The sequence below is a fragment of the Rhinichthys klamathensis genome, unplaced genomic scaffold, assembly GCF_029890125.1.
Source record: "Rhinichthys klamathensis goyatoka isolate OS25496 unplaced genomic scaffold, OSU_Roscu_1.1 h1tg000731l_1, whole genome shotgun sequence".
NCBI lineage: Eukaryota > Metazoa > Chordata > Actinopteri > Cypriniformes > Leuciscidae > Rhinichthys > Rhinichthys klamathensis.
This window is the reverse complement of record NW_026607144.1, coordinates 619,984-638,439: the sequence shown is the minus strand read 5'-3', so window position 1 is coordinate 638,439 and position 18,456 is coordinate 619,984. Positions and strand designations below refer to the sequence as shown.

At 35.7% G+C, this 18,456-nt stretch overlaps 3 protein-coding genes across 5 annotated transcripts; all 3 read left to right on the top strand.

Moving 5' to 3' along the window:
* The first annotated feature begins 868 nt into the window (after positions 1-868).
* Positions 869-6,702, top strand: oscp1a (organic solute carrier partner 1a). The gene is given in 12 exon segments (XM_056242556.1): positions 869-1,096; positions 1,802-1,831; positions 2,217-2,371; positions 3,046-3,213; positions 3,613-3,693; positions 3,888-3,991; positions 4,168-4,296; positions 5,222-5,291; positions 5,481-5,635; positions 6,025-6,085; positions 6,579-6,665; positions 6,667-6,702. Coding segments are annotated over 12 exon segments (1,188 nt in total). The 5' UTR covers positions 869-984.
* lsm10 (LSM10, U7 small nuclear RNA associated) lies at positions 6,023-9,468 on the top strand. Of its 2 annotated transcripts, XM_056242589.1 has the most exons (3): positions 6,023-6,085; positions 6,579-6,740; positions 9,080-9,468. In XM_056242589.1, exon 3 carries the CDS (start codon positions 9,088-9,090, stop codon positions 9,448-9,450), a length of 363 nt encoding a protein of 120 aa, XP_056098564.1. In that variant the 5' UTR covers positions 6,023-6,085; positions 6,579-6,740; positions 9,080-9,087; the 3' UTR covers positions 9,451-9,468. The 2 variants fall into 2 exon arrangements, with proteins under 2 accessions (XP_056098564.1, XP_056098563.1); XM_056242588.1 differs by lacking the exons at positions 6,023-6,085; positions 6,579-6,740 and adding an exon at positions 7,931-7,998.
* Positions 9,469-12,342: 2,874 nt separating this feature from the next.
* On the top strand, positions 12,343-18,164 carry eva1bb (eva-1 homolog Bb (C. elegans)). Of its 2 annotated transcripts, none has more exons than XM_056242592.1 (3): positions 12,343-12,556; positions 16,839-16,952; positions 17,582-18,164. In XM_056242592.1, the coding sequence occupies exons 2-3, from the start codon at positions 16,886-16,888 to the stop codon at positions 17,944-17,946; spliced, it is 432 nt and encodes a 143-aa protein (XP_056098567.1). In that variant the 5' UTR covers positions 12,343-12,556; positions 16,839-16,885; the 3' UTR covers positions 17,947-18,164. The 2 variants fall into 2 exon arrangements, with proteins under 2 accessions (XP_056098567.1, XP_056098566.1); XM_056242591.1 differs by having other exon boundaries at positions 12,346-12,556; positions 17,534-18,163.
* Positions 18,165-18,456: the final 292 nt, after the last annotated feature.

Sequence of the window (18,456 nt, the reverse complement as noted above, 5' to 3'; positions counted from 1 at the left end):
CCATCATGGCATCCTAACCACATGGAATTCATATTTAGGAATGTGTTATGATTTTCAAACAACAACAATGAATATTTACTTACAAGATCATGTGTAGACATAAAGAATGTTTCCATTGAATTCGAACCCTGGCATCAGACAGTTTAAGAAACCGAAGTAAACGGTGATGTTTGCTGTCTTTCCTTTTCCCATGTACTTTACATCTTTAACTGATGCCGTTTTACAGCATTTGACTACATTTGCCTAAACAGTCAATGTAAAATGAGCCCTGAAATAGCCTAGTTTGCATTCATTCTCCGTACACAGACGGCATATGAAAATCATCAAAAACGTTATAACTGACAAAGGTGAATTTAAGAGGAATAATGAATGAAGCATTTTCAATGAACAGTATGCCTATTTATGATATCTTTAAATTATAAGAGCACATAATTGTTCTATGAGGAAAGTAGTAGATAACTTAAAGATTAGGCTACAATTTTACAGTTAGGGCCAGTTCACAAGTTTTAAGTCTTATACATTTATATATATATATATAAAAAATACAATATTTGGTTTGGTTAAACAGTTAGATGATCAAAGATGACAATAAAATTGAAATAAATACATCAAACATTTTTGTTTCCTTACTGCAGTTTAAAAAAAAGACAATTAGCTATACCAGCTGTCTCTAAAATTAATTAACAGATTATTTACCGAATCAACTAATTATTCATTAAATGAACATATAAACAATACAGTGGAATATGCATTGCAAATACTTATAATCCATCCACCGCGCGCGCGAGGTGTGTGAGCGCGCGCGCATGAGCAGCGGGTCAGCGTGGCATTACGTGACGTCATAATACCCCACTAAAAGCTGAGCTCTCGTCTTTGATGTGACCGTCTCTGCGGCGTGTACTAGTATACCAGAAGAAAATGAACTTGATAACTGCAGTAACAAGTTCGTGAAAGTGAGCAGCTAATACAATAACTCATTTCATCATGTCTCAAAGAACTCTTCCTTTGCTCATCATAAGCCTCGGCGGAGAAATGATCTACATTCTGGATCAGCGCCTCCGAGCGCAGGATGAAAACGATGATAAAACTCAGAGAGGTAACAAACCAAAAAACCAACCCCATAGCCCATGATAATCCTGCTTTAGTAAACTAGTGCATCAAAATGACCTTTATCTGCCTTGCACATCTTCACGTGTATTTGTTTTTTATGAATGTATTATGAGAACAAAAACTAATACAGACAATAAAGATGTGTGATTGGTGGAAAACGTGGGGAAATCGTTAAATGCAAATAATAATAAAAAAATATTTAAAAAAGAAAGCAAATAACAGGTTGAAACTTTGACAATTGAAGCCACACCCACAAGTGCCCCACTGATCGTTAATCTTCCTATTCAGTCTATTCAGATGTCAGTTATTGTGTACATTATTGGACCTATGCAATAGTAATTAATGTCAAAGTTTGTTTTTAAATACATGTTTGTACCTTCACACAATAAACCTGTGCCCCTGAAGCAAAAGTTGAGATCCATGAGAACACAGTTGAGAAATATTTTTATTCTGACTAGTAAATATGAAGGTTTTCATAGAAATGTGAGGAATAAGCACTGTAGGCCTATGGCCTATGCATGATCATGCAGTCTCAGCTGTTGTCAGAGGATAATTTGTGTAACAGACAGATTAATGTCTAATCTTCAATTACACGTCCTGTCGAAACGCACACGAGTCGTGGAGAATTGCATGAACTCGCTCAATGTAACAGGATTTTGGTCTGAACGCAGGTTCATTTCTTTTATTGCAGGTCGTTGGACAGAAGATGACAGGAAAAGAGGTACAAGTTTGTTACAAATATTTGATATGTCGTACATATGCCATGCAGCGTAATCATGCGTGAAAGAATCTGTTGTGGGAAAAAAAGCCACATTGAGCACACCATATAAAAATGTATAAAAAAATATATATATTTTCAAAAATTAAGATTAAAAATTCACCCAACCACTGATTCTAAGGTAGGCTAAGTGACATATCAAAATAAGTCATTTAAGATCCATGATATATAATCTCTATCATTCATAATTAAAACCATAATACTACCATAAAAAAAATATATATATATTTTAAGATGCAAATTTCAGCAGCTTCTTTCCGTTTTTTTTTTTTTCACTCTTGCCTCCGTCTTTTTCTTTTTCTCAATTGTCATCATTCTGTTTCTGTAGTTATGAATGATATAGTGGGCACTATGTTCAATAAGGCTTTTCTAGAGGAGCTCTTGCGGCCGCAGGATCTGTATTCCCACCGAGCTCTGCGGACAGTTTTGACACGGATAGCACACACCTCCATTATGCGTCTTAACCCGGCCAGCATGGACAAGGTATGAACTCACCCTCTCCCCACGAAAAAAACAAATAAATGTCTTGGCTGAACTTAAAATGTCAATTTGCCATGACTTAAAAATATGCCATCATCAACAGGTTACTAAATGTGACCAAAGAAGCCAAAGTAAAAAAAAGCAACTAAATTAAAGTCCACATTTAAGTTGCGATAGTCTTTTCTTCTTTATTGTGACGATCACTCACCAGAAAAAGGGGGTCCAACTTGGCACTAACAAGGTGTACCTAATAAAGTGGCCAGTGAGTGTGTATCCGAGTGAAATGGCTTCACGAACAAGAAAAAATGTAGGGTGGGACTTAATTTTGTCCGTGGGGGACATATTTTTGTCCGCTGCTTAACTTAAAAAAGTAGACAAAATGCATTATTTTGGCTTTAATATGTTCCTGAACACTGTACTTTTGAACATTAAGTAAACCAAAAAAAAAAAAAAATTCAATATCTATGAACCATTAACAGTTTACACTGTTATGTAACTGTAGAATGCTGTTATTTCTGCTTGTTCCAACCCAGAAAAATTACTTAAATGTAGTCAGGCACATTCAATGATATTTCTAACTTTAATAAAACCAAATCATTTGAAGCACACATTTTATAGCAAGGTTTATATTTAATACTGATTACCTGTTTAAATTTGTGTTGTTGTCTTTATTGTAGCTGTATGATTTGATGACTATGGCCTTTAAGTATCAGATCGTTCTGTGTCCACGTCCACAAGATTTACTGCTCATCACCTTCAACCACACGGACACCATCAAGGAACTGGTTAAGGATAATCCCAGCCTCGTTAACCAGATCAACGAAGCCCAGCGGCAGCTTACTGAGGTAAGTGTGCACTGGTGTCCACCAACAACTGGTTTGCACTTAGTGTGGTGTAAACTATGGACGCTTGTTTCTGCTATGAAATAAAATTAAAAAGGTGACTTTTTATCTGACAATTCTGACTTTTTTTCTTGCAATTGTAAGATTATATCTCACAAAAAAGTCATAATTGCAAGATATAAAGTCGAAATTACTTTTTTTATTCTGTGTTGGAAACCAGCTTCCAGAGTAAACATCTAGTTTCACAATGTGAAAAAATATATAAATGGATCTCTTTAAAATCTGTTGTTGTTGTGAAGTTATTCTATCTATAATTTTTTCGCAAATCAAGTTGCTTTTCTGTGCCAAGATTATTGTTATTTCTAGTGCATGCTTGAAAATGCAAAAGCACCTCTTTCTAAGGTATACACACCCTTATCCGATGGTGAGTTTCAACTCATCCGACATACGCTACTGGTTCTCTTTCAAGATATGGAAATCAGGGTGAGCTATTTACTTATGTGAAAGCTTATTGTTATAAGTAATTGAAATGGATTGCTGCCAGATAATACAGCTGTATGTAAATCAGTAATAAGTCATGATATTTTTTGTAAGAACATTCAAGCGTAGTTATTTTGTCAAGTAGTTGTAGTCACGCATACTGATTTAATGAGATTTGTGACAATTTTCATTCACAGATCTCAATTTTCTTAAAAGAAAGAATCCAGAACCCTAACGGGCATTTTGTGCTGCAGACCTCAGGGCCGGTGCCTCACGGATTTGAGGTTCCTGGTTTAATCAGGTAAAGCAGGTGAAGGTCAGAGGTCACAGGCAGGCTCCTTATATTCTTTACTTTAGTTCTTCATCATTAGCTTTTGACTGGAAAACACAGAGGTTTCATGGGAATATGATCACATCCTTACAGTCATACACTCATTTGGTTCCTTCAGAATTCCAGTAAGCACTCTTGTCATGCAGGTGGTTTAATGCTAAAGGGCGCGAGGTGAGGAGATCAAGGTTCCCCAGTGGAGGAAGCTACACAAGTGCTGTACGCCAGGGCTCGGTCGACCTCTCTGGAGACAGGGTCACACTTCTGGGCACCAACATGTAAATGTGAAAATTAATCATTAGGAATTATAAATGCTTTTTAAAATTTCAATATTAAATATTATTATTTGTAAACATATGTAAATAATAAAATGTAAATAATAATAATAAATATATATATAATAAATGTAATTACAATAAAATATAATACATATATTTTATTATATATTATAGACATTTAAATAAATGTAAAAAATAATATTTATTTGCAATGTTATTTAATAGAGATAATTGTTTATTATAATTTATAATACAAAATAGTACAGCAATAATTAGCAAATAATTATTACTTTTTTTAAATGATAAAATTTATATATAAAAAATATGTTTATATACCCAATATATGTGAGTATAATATACACTAAAAATAATACTTATATATATATATATATATATATATATATATATATATATATATATATACACTACTGTTCAAAAGACTTGTCACTCATTGTCACAAAAAATATATATATTTCAACTAAATGCTGTTCTTTTGAACGTTCTATTCATCAAAGAACCCTGGGGGGAAAATCACAGTCTCCACAAAAAAAATTAAGCAGCACAACTGTTTTTTGAACATTGATATTAATAATGATAATAATAAATGTTTCTTAAGCAGCAAATCATATCATATTAAATTATTTTTGAAGGATCATGTGACACTGAAGACTGGAGTAATGATGCTGAACATTCAGCTTTGCATCACAGGAATAAATAACACTTTAAAATGTATTCAAATGGAAAACAGCTAATTTAAAATGTAATAATATTTCATAATATTACGGGTTTACTGTATTTTTGATCAATAAAACACATTATTTTAAGTGTGTGACACTTAAAATAACCTCTTCTATTTGTGGTTTCATCATCCTAAAACATATTTCTTAATTCCCGCTCATGTGAATCTCTGATGACACCTGCACAGGTACACCACACCCTCACCTGAAGACATAGAGCCATCAGGCACCTCTAACAGCAGAGGCAAACTAAAGCAGGTACACCCTCACTGCAGGCATCATGGGACATTCCAACAGTACTGCTCATGCTGAGGGGAGAAAGCACATAACTAAATGTTAATGTGTGCTTATGTTTCATACTAAAGTTATATTAGTAATATGAAGTGTTATCTTTGCAACACAAGGCTCTCTGGGTGTCATTGTATGTTTGTGTGAATATCTGGACAGGCAGACACAACCCCCAATCCTCTGGCCACTGAGGAACTCAATCTGCTCGCTAAACTGATGGGTGGAATGGAGGTGCAGAAACTTTTTAATGTGGACGCTGGTTTCAGAGTCAACCTGTGGACCTTAGATCAGGAGGAGGAGGAGGAGGAGGGCATGTAAGCATAACTAATCCAGACATAATCCTGCCACGTCCACACAACCTCAGAGGCATGGTTGATACTTCGTCCTTTATAAATACTGTGTGTGTGTGTGTGTGTGTGTGTGTGTGTGTGTGTGTGTGTGTGTGTGTGTGTGTGTGTGTGTGTGTGTGTATGTGTGTGTGTGTGTGTGTGTGTGTGTGTGTGTGTGTGTGTGTGTGTGTGTGTGTGTGTGTGTGTGTGTGTGTGTGTGTGTGTGTGTATAAAAGCATTTTCAACATCTAATTTTGTGTTGCAAATAATAATAAAGGCAAACTGTTGTTTTAAAATATCATTTTAAAGAAGGACTGAATAAAAATAACAGGTTAAAATGTTTGTTACTCTAACCTTTTCTCAAACTTTTTCAGTGGAATTTCTGAAGGAACAGAGCATCAGTCATCTAGAGTCATTAACATACAAGTCGCACAGGTGATGTGTCATGCACTTCACAAAACTGCTCATGTCCTCGTTTTGCTTTATTTTGTTGCCCAGGGCTGGCAATGTGCTATGCTTCTAGTAAAATCTGTTATCGTATGCTAATAAACACCAGTGTTGCTTCAGGGCATTCCATTCCATTCAAATGGAAGTTACAATGAAGGTAACACCAAAAAAAAAAAAACCACACATTTGTTCCTGTTAATTCAGGAATGTTTTATGAGTTTGTTTTAGTAGACAATTGCTTTATAAGTACACGCCAACATTTTATATCCATCTCATTCAAATTCCACGCTGGGTTTGTTGTAATCTTGAACCACATCAATACTACTGTAAAGAGACCAAATTGAAAATAATTTTTTACATTAGTTACACATCTATAAAATCATTTTATTATTACTGAACTTCAGTAAATGGCACAATAGAAATCACTTTAAAAAAAATATCAGTTCTTACTTATTCCTGAGTGTTTACCTTTGTATTCCAGGATCGGCTGGCCAGTACTGAGCTTGCACGCATAGCAGGAGAATTTGATGAAGAGGGAAGCCAGACAGAGGGACCCGGGAGCAAGGGAGGGAGACGACTTGCTGGCCATGATGGATGAGCTCTGAAGGGCAGTCGCTGAAGGCTATGAGTCAGGATGCATGAGGTAGGTCTGATAGGTCACAAAAATAATTGGGAGATTTGAAAATGCCTGGAATAGATACATTCAGAAACATAATTAAGAACAATCTGAAAGCAAAATTGTACTGTGTTTATGATTTTATTTAAGCTTAAATAAAATAAAATGCATAATGCAACGTGTTTTCAACTTTTTGCAATTTTTTTTTAACTATAGGCTAAAGGACAAATTTGTTGAAAAATGTCTCCTGAAACTGGCAGATCTGACAAAATCTCTTCGGGGGACGTCTTCAACGGGGAAATTAGTCATTTAAAAAAAAAAAATTCTAAAATGTCAGTTCAATTGATTGATGTTCGCTTTTTCTGACGCTGAACTTCTAATTTACGCACGCCCCACGATAACTGATTCATCTGTCAACTAGCCTAGTTTTTTACAGCAAAACAAAAGTCAAGAATTTTTAAGTTCACTGGAACAAAACGTCTCATTCTGCTGACAGAAAACCTATGATTACCTGCTGTTATTTATTAAAATCTCATTGTAACCTGTTTCTCTGGCACTTCGATTCTGTTGCATTGGTGGTTACAATATGTGTATCACAAAATCTATAAAGACTTGATTTAAATAACAGAAAAAACCCATAGAAAAACCTATAGCTTTTGGGTAAAAAAAAAAGGGCACAATAAAACCACACATGCATAAATTTAGACAACTGTCAAGGACGTATTAATTGATTTAATTAATCAAATAATATTTGATTTAATAGTTGAACTGTGTTCTCAGGATTAGATTTTAGTTCGGAGCAATTTTTCAGTTTTGAATGTTGTGTTTTAAGTAATTATTAGTTACTTTTCATAATTGCTGTAGTCAAATGTAGCATACACAGCAATTAATACATGTTAAATACAGGTATTTGTGGGTGCTTTTTAACTTTAGACAGTATTTAAATGTTAAAAACAAAGCTATTCTCAGCAGATGTCCATTGACAACACGCCCCGCCACACCAGTCAGTCACTGTGTTAAATGAATTGTCTTTGTTTCTTGAACAACAACGGAGAAAACAACCTATTTAACTTTAAGAATAAACCGAGATAAATATTCACTGAAAAAAAAGAATAACCTATGATGTTTATCCAAGCAACTCGAGTCGCTAGAGGGAGCGCGAAGAGCGCGAACGATTTCAACCGGTACGTCTTGATGACGTCACTCTCCTCTGCGACGAAGCGCGGAGCTCGAAACCTTTTAGGATGTGAACATGTTTTGAGCATGTTAGACAACATAAAGTAAGGTAATCAAACGAATATATTTACTTCAAGAGACATTTATGAGTGACCCTGGATTATGTGAGAGTTAAATGATCATAATAAATATTTCCTCACTGATCGCATTCTATATCTTTAGTTAAATATAGTTGCAGTTTAATATTTGTTGACGTCTTTTCATGATTCGCGACTAGTATCGTTTTCAATTTCGCTACTACTATTCGTTAAATGGTAACGTTACTTCATTAGATACTTATATTAATAGTATCTAATGAATAGTGACTAGTGTATTCATTTAACGTTAGTCTTTAGTACTTTGTCTTTGCAACTAGTCACTGTTATTGTTACTAGAATCAGACCGCAATTGCCAAATGAGGATCTTATAGTTGCTAGTAAAATTGAAAAGATACTAATCACTACTGAGATACTTAATAGTAACGTTAATTTAAAAAAAAGATCAACCTTTGTAGCATATAAATACATACTAGTTAGTTATAAATGTTAAAACTGGTGGTAAAATATATAGTGATATGTTGTAACTGATATATCTGGAAGAAGTGAGACCCATATTGGAAATGTGTAACCTCAAAATGAAAATTCAACAAGATTTTGTGTATATACAAACAACACTTTGTTTGATATTTTATTTATGCAATGCAAATACATTCTCTTTTTGTGGCTAAATAATTTAAATAATTAATTTAAATGTTTACAGAATTTGACTTTTTCATTCTGCATTTCACAGAAACAACAACAAAGCTTGACAACAAAGCTAATTTTCATATTTTCCATCAAACATTTAATTAGTAAAGGTGCTATATGTGGTTTGTCTGTCAGCAGGGCATCTCAGAAGCCTGTGATTATCATTAATTATGTGCATGTGTGCACATGCTCAAAAACATATAAATAGAAATGTTAAGTGTGTGGCTGGAGGTGTAATAATACAAATCATACATTTATTTGGGGCTGCCGTTTCACAGTTAATTGGCAGATAATCACCAGTATGTATCTGTACTTGTCATGAACAGTAAAAAAGAAATAAAATACAAAGAACGTTTTTAAATTCTCACACTGCCATTGTCTGACTGTTAATGATTTCTCTGTGATAGGTGAACATGGAAGTGAGCCATTCGATTCGTGAACGCACCATCGCCGAGAACAGCCTGGTGATTCTCCTGCAGGGTCTGCAAGGCCAGGTGACCACCGTTGACCTGCGAGACGAGAGCACAGCCAGGGGACGCGTTATTAATGTGGACGCTTTCATGAACATCCGGCTGGAGAAGGTTCTGTACAGGGACAGGCGTGGACATATGTCCAGTATGGATGACCTGTTTGTCACTGGCCGAAACGTGCGCTATGTCCACATCCCAGACCACATGAACATTCAAGAGACAATAGAGTCCCAGCTCGCCAAAATACACCGCGTGCGAAACTTTGGAGCAGGTGGTGGACGGAAAGAATACTCGAAGAAAAAATAGTTTATGTGTGAGATTTATGTTTTTGGAATGCGCACTATTATTTGTAATGCAGTCATGAAGCAAAAAGTAATGTGTACATTGTTGCTAGTTTGTAACTGAAATAGTTTGTTTGTGTTCTCAAGGAACAGTGTGGGAAAAGTGATTTCTGTTTACTTTGTACTGCTCTGGTGGTTTGAAAATAAACGGATAAATGTGATGAAATAACCATTGATTGATGAGGTCTTTAACTTGACGTTTTGTTTGATTAGACAACGCCTCTGATTACTGTGTTATTGTTCTTATTGCTGATGTCAATATCTTTTAACTGCAAGTACACTTATAATTAAGTTTATAGAGTTTACGTATGCAAATATTGGTACTTTAAAGCCCAATTCAACACACTGTTTGCAGGGTAATGAATGTTTCTGTGAACTTTTTTAAATTTGCCGTAAAATAGAAGGATTTTTTAATAAGATCAAAAGTATAACTAATAGAACATAGTCATTGACTGGACTTATCATGTAACTTGGGAAGTTATTGGAAAAGTAAATGTACTTTTACGTAAAGTTGTGTAAAATGAGCAATCAAATAAATTTGAGCCTTTAGATCAGACTAAAATCAGAAGGAATGCTTTTGTCTCCTAAGTTTCCTCATTCTTCTGTTTTTGTCTCAGCTTGAGGTCAATGTGGCAAGAGGTTTGTTTTAAATATTATTTTGCTTCCAGAATGCATACATTTTGCCATCGCTTATGAGGATGCAGGAATTTTTTGGTGACCACATAATCATCATCTTTGAAATGACTCATAAACCTCATTCCTGTTCGGACACAGGCCACAGTCACAGGAAAACAGGAGTATTCTGGTAAACAAAAACATTACACAACATAAAAAATTACATGTTGCCCATTATGAAATTTGAATCCAATTAGGGAAATGTCCTTTTTAAGGTGTTGATTTTTACTACATGCATTGTGTGACTACCAAATAAAGCTTGTTTGCAGTATGTTAAACAGGAAAAGTGACGCTTTGTCCTTTATGATGGGAAAAGTGGCTCAAACGTGCTGCGTAACTAGAATGAACCTCAGGTGAACATGCTCGAGGTTCCTTTTACCACAACAGATGTGTGAATTGATGATTGTTTAATAAAAGCCTAAATTTAATCTGTTCATCATATAAAGTGATCGTGTCTCTTCAGAAAATTTGACTATTGGCTACCACTCAATTCATATGGATTAGTTTTACGATCTCTTTATGAACTTTTTGAAGCATCAAAGTGGTAGTTTTGTAGCTGTGAACAGAGGGACAGAAAGATTATATCATTTCATATCTGTCAGATTCAACAAACACTTATCTGAAGAAGAGCATGGCTCGTTGTACCGTCAAAGATCGAAGGTTTTCATTGGTTGTTGCTAGGCTTGGGACGACGCACGGTTTAGAGTGGCTTCAGTGCGTGACTCGTTAGACGGGAGGGAAGAACACCATGGGGAACACAAAGAGCTCTTTTAATCCTGCATTAGCATGAAGCTGAGGTGCTGTGCCCACTGCATTTCACTACATTTCCTGTTCTGTTCCACCCCACAGGGTTAACCCTCAACAGACAGACCCCTCTCTCTCTCTCAGCATGATGTTTAGACGTGGCCCGTCCCAGAGGCTGGGCGGTCAGCCTTGTTCAAGCCTGCACACGCTGGCTGAGAGACATCATTCAGGTGCCCGAGTGTTTGAATGTTGAAACAGAAACAGATTTGGTTTGAGTTTTACATTTGCTATTACTTTTGAGCTCTGCATGTTGCATATGAAGGACATTTATTTTGTCTCCCGGCCTTTGTGAATGTTAACACTGTAGCCTAAGAACTTTCTCTGAAGAAAATTAAACAGGCCATGTTCGTTTACAAATGTATTTTAATCAGTTTGGGTGATTTTAATGTTATACTAATGACTCAGACAAAGAGACAATACTTGTCTTAATTGTATAAATCAAAATAGTATATTCACTACTACCTTTCAAAAGTTCAAGGTCATTTAAAAAAAAAAATGTTTATGATGTTACAATAGATTTCTATTTCAAATAAATTATATTTTTGAATTTTCTTTTCAAAGAATCCTGAAAAAAGTATCAGTGTTTCTTGAGCATCATATCAGCATATTAAAATGATTTCTGAAGGATCATATGACACTGAAGATGGAGTAATAATGCTGAAAATTCAGCTTTGATCACAGGAATAAATTACATTTTACAATATTTCAAATAGAAATTTGAAGCTATTTTAAAATGTAATAATAATATATAAAAATGTATATATATCAAATATAAAAATATAAAGTATATTGTATAGTATATGGTATGCATGATTTTATGGTATTTGTGTAGAACTGATTTGGACCCAAAGCATATTGTGAAAAGCATAAAATTTGTCTTTAGTACAACATAAGCAAAAATACCATTTCTTTCTTTTTTTAATGTTATCTTTATAATTTCATACTACTATTTTCTATTAGGGGCTTATATAACTGCCTTTCACGAGGGGATTGTCATATATTAGGTCCTTGGCATCAGAACATTTCTTATTTGAGGCCACTGTTTAGTGTATAAACGACAATACTAGACCATTCATTTAAACTATACTCACTTCATTCAGCAAAGCATCGATAGTCTGTCTGAGATTAAAGAAAACAAGTTGTGTGTTTTACTGTGGTTTACACACCCACACACACACATTCAAACATGTGTGGACGTGAAGAAGAGGTTTACAATGATCTGTGGACCAGCGGGTGTGAAATGTGGCCTGGATCTCACTGCCATCCTGAGGGTGTAAACTCTCCTGTCGCGCGCCCCTCCCTGACTCTATTTTCCCCTCTGACAGGAAACACCTCCCTTCACCCAAACTGCTTTTCTATGGTCTGGTCCCAGTGAGAGAGACGCTGTGTGTGTATGTGTGTGTGTGTGACCGCAGAGGGCTGCTTCTGCTGATGTCAGGCACAGTGTGTGAAGACGGGAACTCAAGCACCTCTCAGTGTTTCGTGTTCCTGCTTTATCTTCCAGTGTGCTGAGGTCACACCGCCTCTGGATACGGGACTCATCTTTCTTCCGCCGGGACATTCTGGATTGAAATGATGGTTCGTTAGAAAAGGTAAGAAATTAAATACTGCATTTTTGCAAACTAGTTGACTTTAAATTAAGATATAATGTGACATGGTGGGTGGATTAGTATAGCTTGCTTTTACTTTTAAACTATTTTTGTATGCTAAAAAAAATAACCGAGTGAAAAATCCCACAGCCTGAAGGAGAGTCTTGAGTCATATCTAAAGACCAGAGTATCACAGGGACGTAAGGGCTGACTCTTCTGAGTTGGATCAACAGCACAGCAACCACAACACTCATAGAAACACAACAACCTAGCAATTGCATAGCAATGCCCTAGCAACTACCCAGAACACCCCGCATTGAAAAACACTAGGTACTAGGCACAACATCCTAGCAACACCTTAGCAACTGCATAGCAATGCCCAAGCAACCATCCACAACACCCTAGAAATTGCATAGTAACACATTAGCAACTGCATAGCAACGCCCTAGCAACACCTTGTATACAACCAATTGTATAGCAATGCCTTAGCAACTGCATAGCAAAAACATAGCAACCATCCACAACACCCTAGCAAGCACCCACAACATCCTAGCACCATGGCTGTGAGAAAGTACCACTCGCATTTTTCCGAAAATATAAAAATCTATTTTATTTGCTTTGTTTTGGTTGCATATAAACCATGTGAGGCGTATGGAAGTGCCACTAAATAAAAAAAATAAAAAGGTAATTGCGACTTTTTATCCCACAGTCTTGACATTTTTTTCTCTGAATTCGTACTTTTGGAATTGCGTGATATAAAGTCGCAATTGCGAGTTATAAAGTCCAGTTCTTAGGAAAAAAAGACCGACTTTATTTCTCAGAATTCAGAGATTATGATTATGACGACTTTCTATCACGCAATTCCAAAAAAAAGTCAGAATTGCGAGGAAAAAGTCAGAAATGTGAGATATAAAGTCGCAATTACCTTTTTTATTTTTCTATTCCGTGGCAGAAACAAGCTTCCATAGAGGCTTGAGTTTAGAACAAAAAGATTGTTGAAAAAATTTTTCTTCAATTTTCTTCTTAAAGTTTTTCAACTTTAAATTATAAATAAACTTTTTGAACAAACTAGTTTTTGTCTGATTGCTAATGTTTTTAATAATGTGACTATGAAAAACATATTTCTTGTGACACTGAAAAAACAAAAGAAAAGATGCTGTATGTTTGCTGATTGGAGAATAGAGGAAAGCACGAGCTCAGCAGCTCCTCAGACCTCTGCTGCTACATGCCCTTCTTCTGGGAAAGGATCTGACAGGTGTGAGATGGTATGTGTGTTTGAGAGCTGTTTCGTCCTGTGCTGATGATTCACTCCGGCCAGCGAGCCTCTGTCTGGTATGCTGTGTCTCTGACGGGAGTATTTTTGGAGCTTGTGGCGTACGTCCCACGCTAATTGGCACTTGGAGCAGAACTTGACCATGTTTACAAGCTTTTAGTGTAATCTTATATTTCTGGTATCCTAGTTCCTGTTTGTCATTTGTGTATGTGTGGGGATGTAGTTTGTGTTTCTGAACCCACTGGATTGCAGAGCGACACAAAGAGAAGTATCCCTGCATTTAAACATTTCACTACTGGGTGAACAATTTATTGTTAAAAATTTGCTCTTTCAGTGCTCAATAGAATTTTTTTTACTTATTTTTATATAAAGTATTAAAATGTATTATTTATTACTATTATCATATCAATAATGTTTTTAAAATAATAATTATTCTTGTATTATTATAATACATTTTTAATAACTATGTAATATTCAATATAATACTACTACTATGACAACTACTACGACAAATATTATATATATATATACATACATATACACACACACATATTATCATCATCATCATCTTTATTATTATAATGATTATTGTATAATTATAATAAACTTTAGTTATATATATATATATATATATATATGTGTCAAAATATTATATTATATAGATAATATAATATACAATTATTAGAATCATTAAGGTCACCATAATTATTATTGTATAATTATAATAATATTATATAATTATAAACATTATTTATAATATAATATTGTATAATTAATTATATTAAATGTATTATTAATAATATTATTGTTGATGTTATTATATTATTCAAATTTAATATAATAATTTAATATCCAATATACTACCACTACTAATTATTATTAATATTATATTGAATAATATTGTTTAATAATATTAAACATTATAAATATAATTATACAATTATCATAATTAATATATTAATAATACTGTATAACAACAACAATTGTTATTATTATTATTATTATTATTATTATATTTAATCATATATAATAAAAAACTGAATTTTTAAAACAATTATGATAATTTGATTATTATAATTTGGTCCTGGAAAAATAGAATGAGAAAAGTGAGTTCATGCTGTGATCATATTTTGATATATAGTCTGTTATTTCTTAAGCACAAAGATGTTCTTATTTGTGTCTGTTTATTATTATTAACATCTGAGATAATAATTTATTACTCAAAAATAAGATCATTAAATCTCATGAGCTATGAAAAAGCAAAAAAAACATTTCTTTAGGCATCTGTGAGGAGAAAAGTAGAGCATTTTGACTCATTGAAAGCTACAAAAGGACAAACGATCTGTAAACATAATGTGCTTCGCTCTGGTGTGCTTTGTGCCCTTGCTCTGCCAAGAGCGTGGCAGATAGGGATCGGGGCGGCCGAGACTTTGGGCCTTGATGGCGTAGATTACAGTTTGCTGTAATTACAGGCCCCAAGAGGAAACAAACAGGAAGACAATATCATGGCACCTCTTCCGTGATCTCGGCATGGTCTCAGCGACTGCAGGTTTTATGGTGTGGACGCACACAGGGAGTCACCGCATTTATAGTCTGATGCTTTTTATCGCTTCCTCGCTTGGGCCGGAGGAGTTTCTTGCCAAGCACACATCCAGGACTCGTGTGGCTCCGGCACATGACGGCTTGGGAAATCCAGATGTTCAGCTTTAAGACTCCCCCTCCTCCTCGTTTCCTTCTTGGAGAGAGTGACACAAGCTGGATCCATCCCAGTTTCCCAGGGAAGAGTCCCACGCAGACCCCGAGCAGCATGTGAACGTCTTCATAAAATCTCGGTTCCTGTGGGAAAAATGGGAAAGTCTGTCTGGGAGCAAAGAGTGAGTACTGGGTCAATGCAAAGACAACAGCAGTAACAAATGGCCTGTGTGGAAAGAGATGATATAATGATCCTTAATAGCAGTCCTTAATGTGCAATTTCAGCCTCAGGGGCCAAAATAAACAAGTTAGGGAGTGTTTTTCTAATTAAGGATGGCGCGCCATGTTGTTTCAGTCGTCCTTGTGATACTAAAGCATGCAAGTATAAGTATTACAATTATTTATTTATTTTTTTAAACATAGCCAAAAGTAAACTTTTGCACGCAACTCAACACTGATTGGGCTACTAACCCGAATGATAGGCAACCTAAAATCATCATAGCAACCACACAAAACATGGAAACAACAACAGGAACAACCCAGAAAACCCTAGAAACAGAATAGGAACATGGATGTAAACCAACCACAACACCCATACGTTTAAATAGGGTTCTTTCTTCAATTGATAGGCAATTTCGGAGAGGCTAGCAATAGCGAGCTAGCTTTAAAAGCATGAGATCCCACCCTCCCTTCGGAGCAGCCGTGCCTCCTTCGTGTACAGCAGAGTCTGCAACGAGTCATGATTCATGAGAGATGGTATTATATTACCTCATGTTTCAAAGCACATACCATTACGATAATAATGAAACGTAAACAACTTGAAGAGCACTGACCTGTATCACCAGACTGCTGCAGATTCATTTCGCCGCTGACATTGACGCATAAATCCCAGTCTGAGGAACGTGAACCGCTGCGAGTAGAGCGTCACGGGTTGCCATCTCGTAATTACGGTTATGAACTTTTACTGTATGGTTATATGACATGGCGTGGTTCAGGAGGAACTGTAAAAGGTGGCTATTGTGTGTTTGTGGCGCACAGTGTTTGTGACTATGGAAATACATATGTTGACAGGTAGGTAGGAGATCGTAACATTGCATTTGAACTGCATGCAATGATTGGACGAACATTTTTGGATCCTGGGACTTCCACAGAAGATAAATGTTCATGCTTTAATATTTAGACCACTTCTATTATTGATTGCTATCAGGATGTGAAGAGTTTTAACCAGTATAACAAAAAGTGTTTATATATAAAAATTGCCCAACAATTAAATGTATGTCTGCTCTTCTCTTAAGTATATCTATTTTTTCCCCACCACAGTGGCTGAAGGTCGAGGTGCGATAAAGTAGAGAAGAAGAGAAGCCATCATGAACCCCATAAGGAAAGACATGGAGCTGCTGAGTAACAGCATGGCCACTTACGCACATATAAAAGGTAAAAGAGCAACACAAATGGTTCATTAATGCCCAGGTTAAGAACTCAAGTGCTGAAAGGCACCTGGCTAAACAAAGATTTGGGTCGGTTTTACTGAACTTTATGCCCCATCGCACTTCTGACCTCAAAAACAAAATAACAAGCCATTCCTTAGACTTTAGTGTTCTGTTTGATTTGGCTTCACACCTCTGACTTCATGAGACACGGCTTAAACGTTCCTAAAGACTTCTTTCTCTTTTTCTCAGGGGCTTAAGATTTTTCTTTAATGTCAAGTCAGTCTAGAAAATTTACAAACCACATTACAAGAACTTTACTCTTAATAATATGTATGTTAGAATGATTTCTCAAGGATATATTTAAAGAGAATACATTTTAAACCGAAATTATATTTCTGTTATATTGTTGTTACTGTGTTTGATCAAATAAATGCAGCCTTAAGCATAAGAGACTTCTTTCATAAACATATGAACCCCTAACTTCTGAACAGTGGTGTATGTAAATTAATACATTCATATTTTTATTTTGGGCTCACTTTTAACTCAAGCATGTTCTTGACAATTTCCCTCCCGTGTTTAATACAGTGAACATGGAGAGCTTCGCGCTGTACTTCATGTTGGGTGTGTGTTCAGGTCTTCTGCTGGCTCTTGTCCTCCTCATGCTGGGCATCACCTGCCGATCGCACTCAAAGACAAAGACGCCCTCCACACCGGACAAGAGACGGCTAAAAGAGTCCAGCGAGGATGAGGAAGACAAGGAAGAGGAGGACAGTGAGGCAGGAGACGACGAGGACCTAGAAGTCCCAGTGCTCACCGTCAGTCCCTTGAGCGATCAGACCCAGCTGAACAGCATGAATGTGTTCGCTTCAGCAGAAGAGCTGGAGAGAGCCAGAAGACTGGAGGAGAGAGAGCGAATCGTCAGGGAGATCTGGAGGAACGGACAGCCGGATATACTCGTCATCGGAACAGGCACACTGGGTCGAGTGCACTATCACTAGTGGTGTGTTTTTTTTACCTTCAGGACACAGTTGTTTCATGCATACAGAGAACCCTACATGGTGATGTAACAAAAAAAATTAGATGGGAGGAAAAATTATATTTCAATGCTTTTTCTCTGGCAAAACATTTATATTCTCTTGAGAAACTTTGCGTTCTGTTGCAAAACTTGTGATTGAAATAATATGAGGTGAGAAGAAAAACAAATTTTCAGTGGTTTTGTAAGTTTCTCAGGGGAACACCATACTTTTGCTAGAGAACGCATTGAATTTGAAATATATTTTTTTCCCCATCACCACATGCAAATATTAAATGCCACAGGACATTTATCTGTGCAACAGATTTAGGTGTAATATACCTTTAAAAAGAGAAGGATTGAGAGTTTGATTTGCATACGTCTGTTTTGAGGTTGGTTTCACAAGCCTGTCTTCTGAATGATCATTTGTATGTTTTGATGGATCAATTTTCTTTTTCATTTTTTTTTACATCTATAAATACATTTTTGTATATAT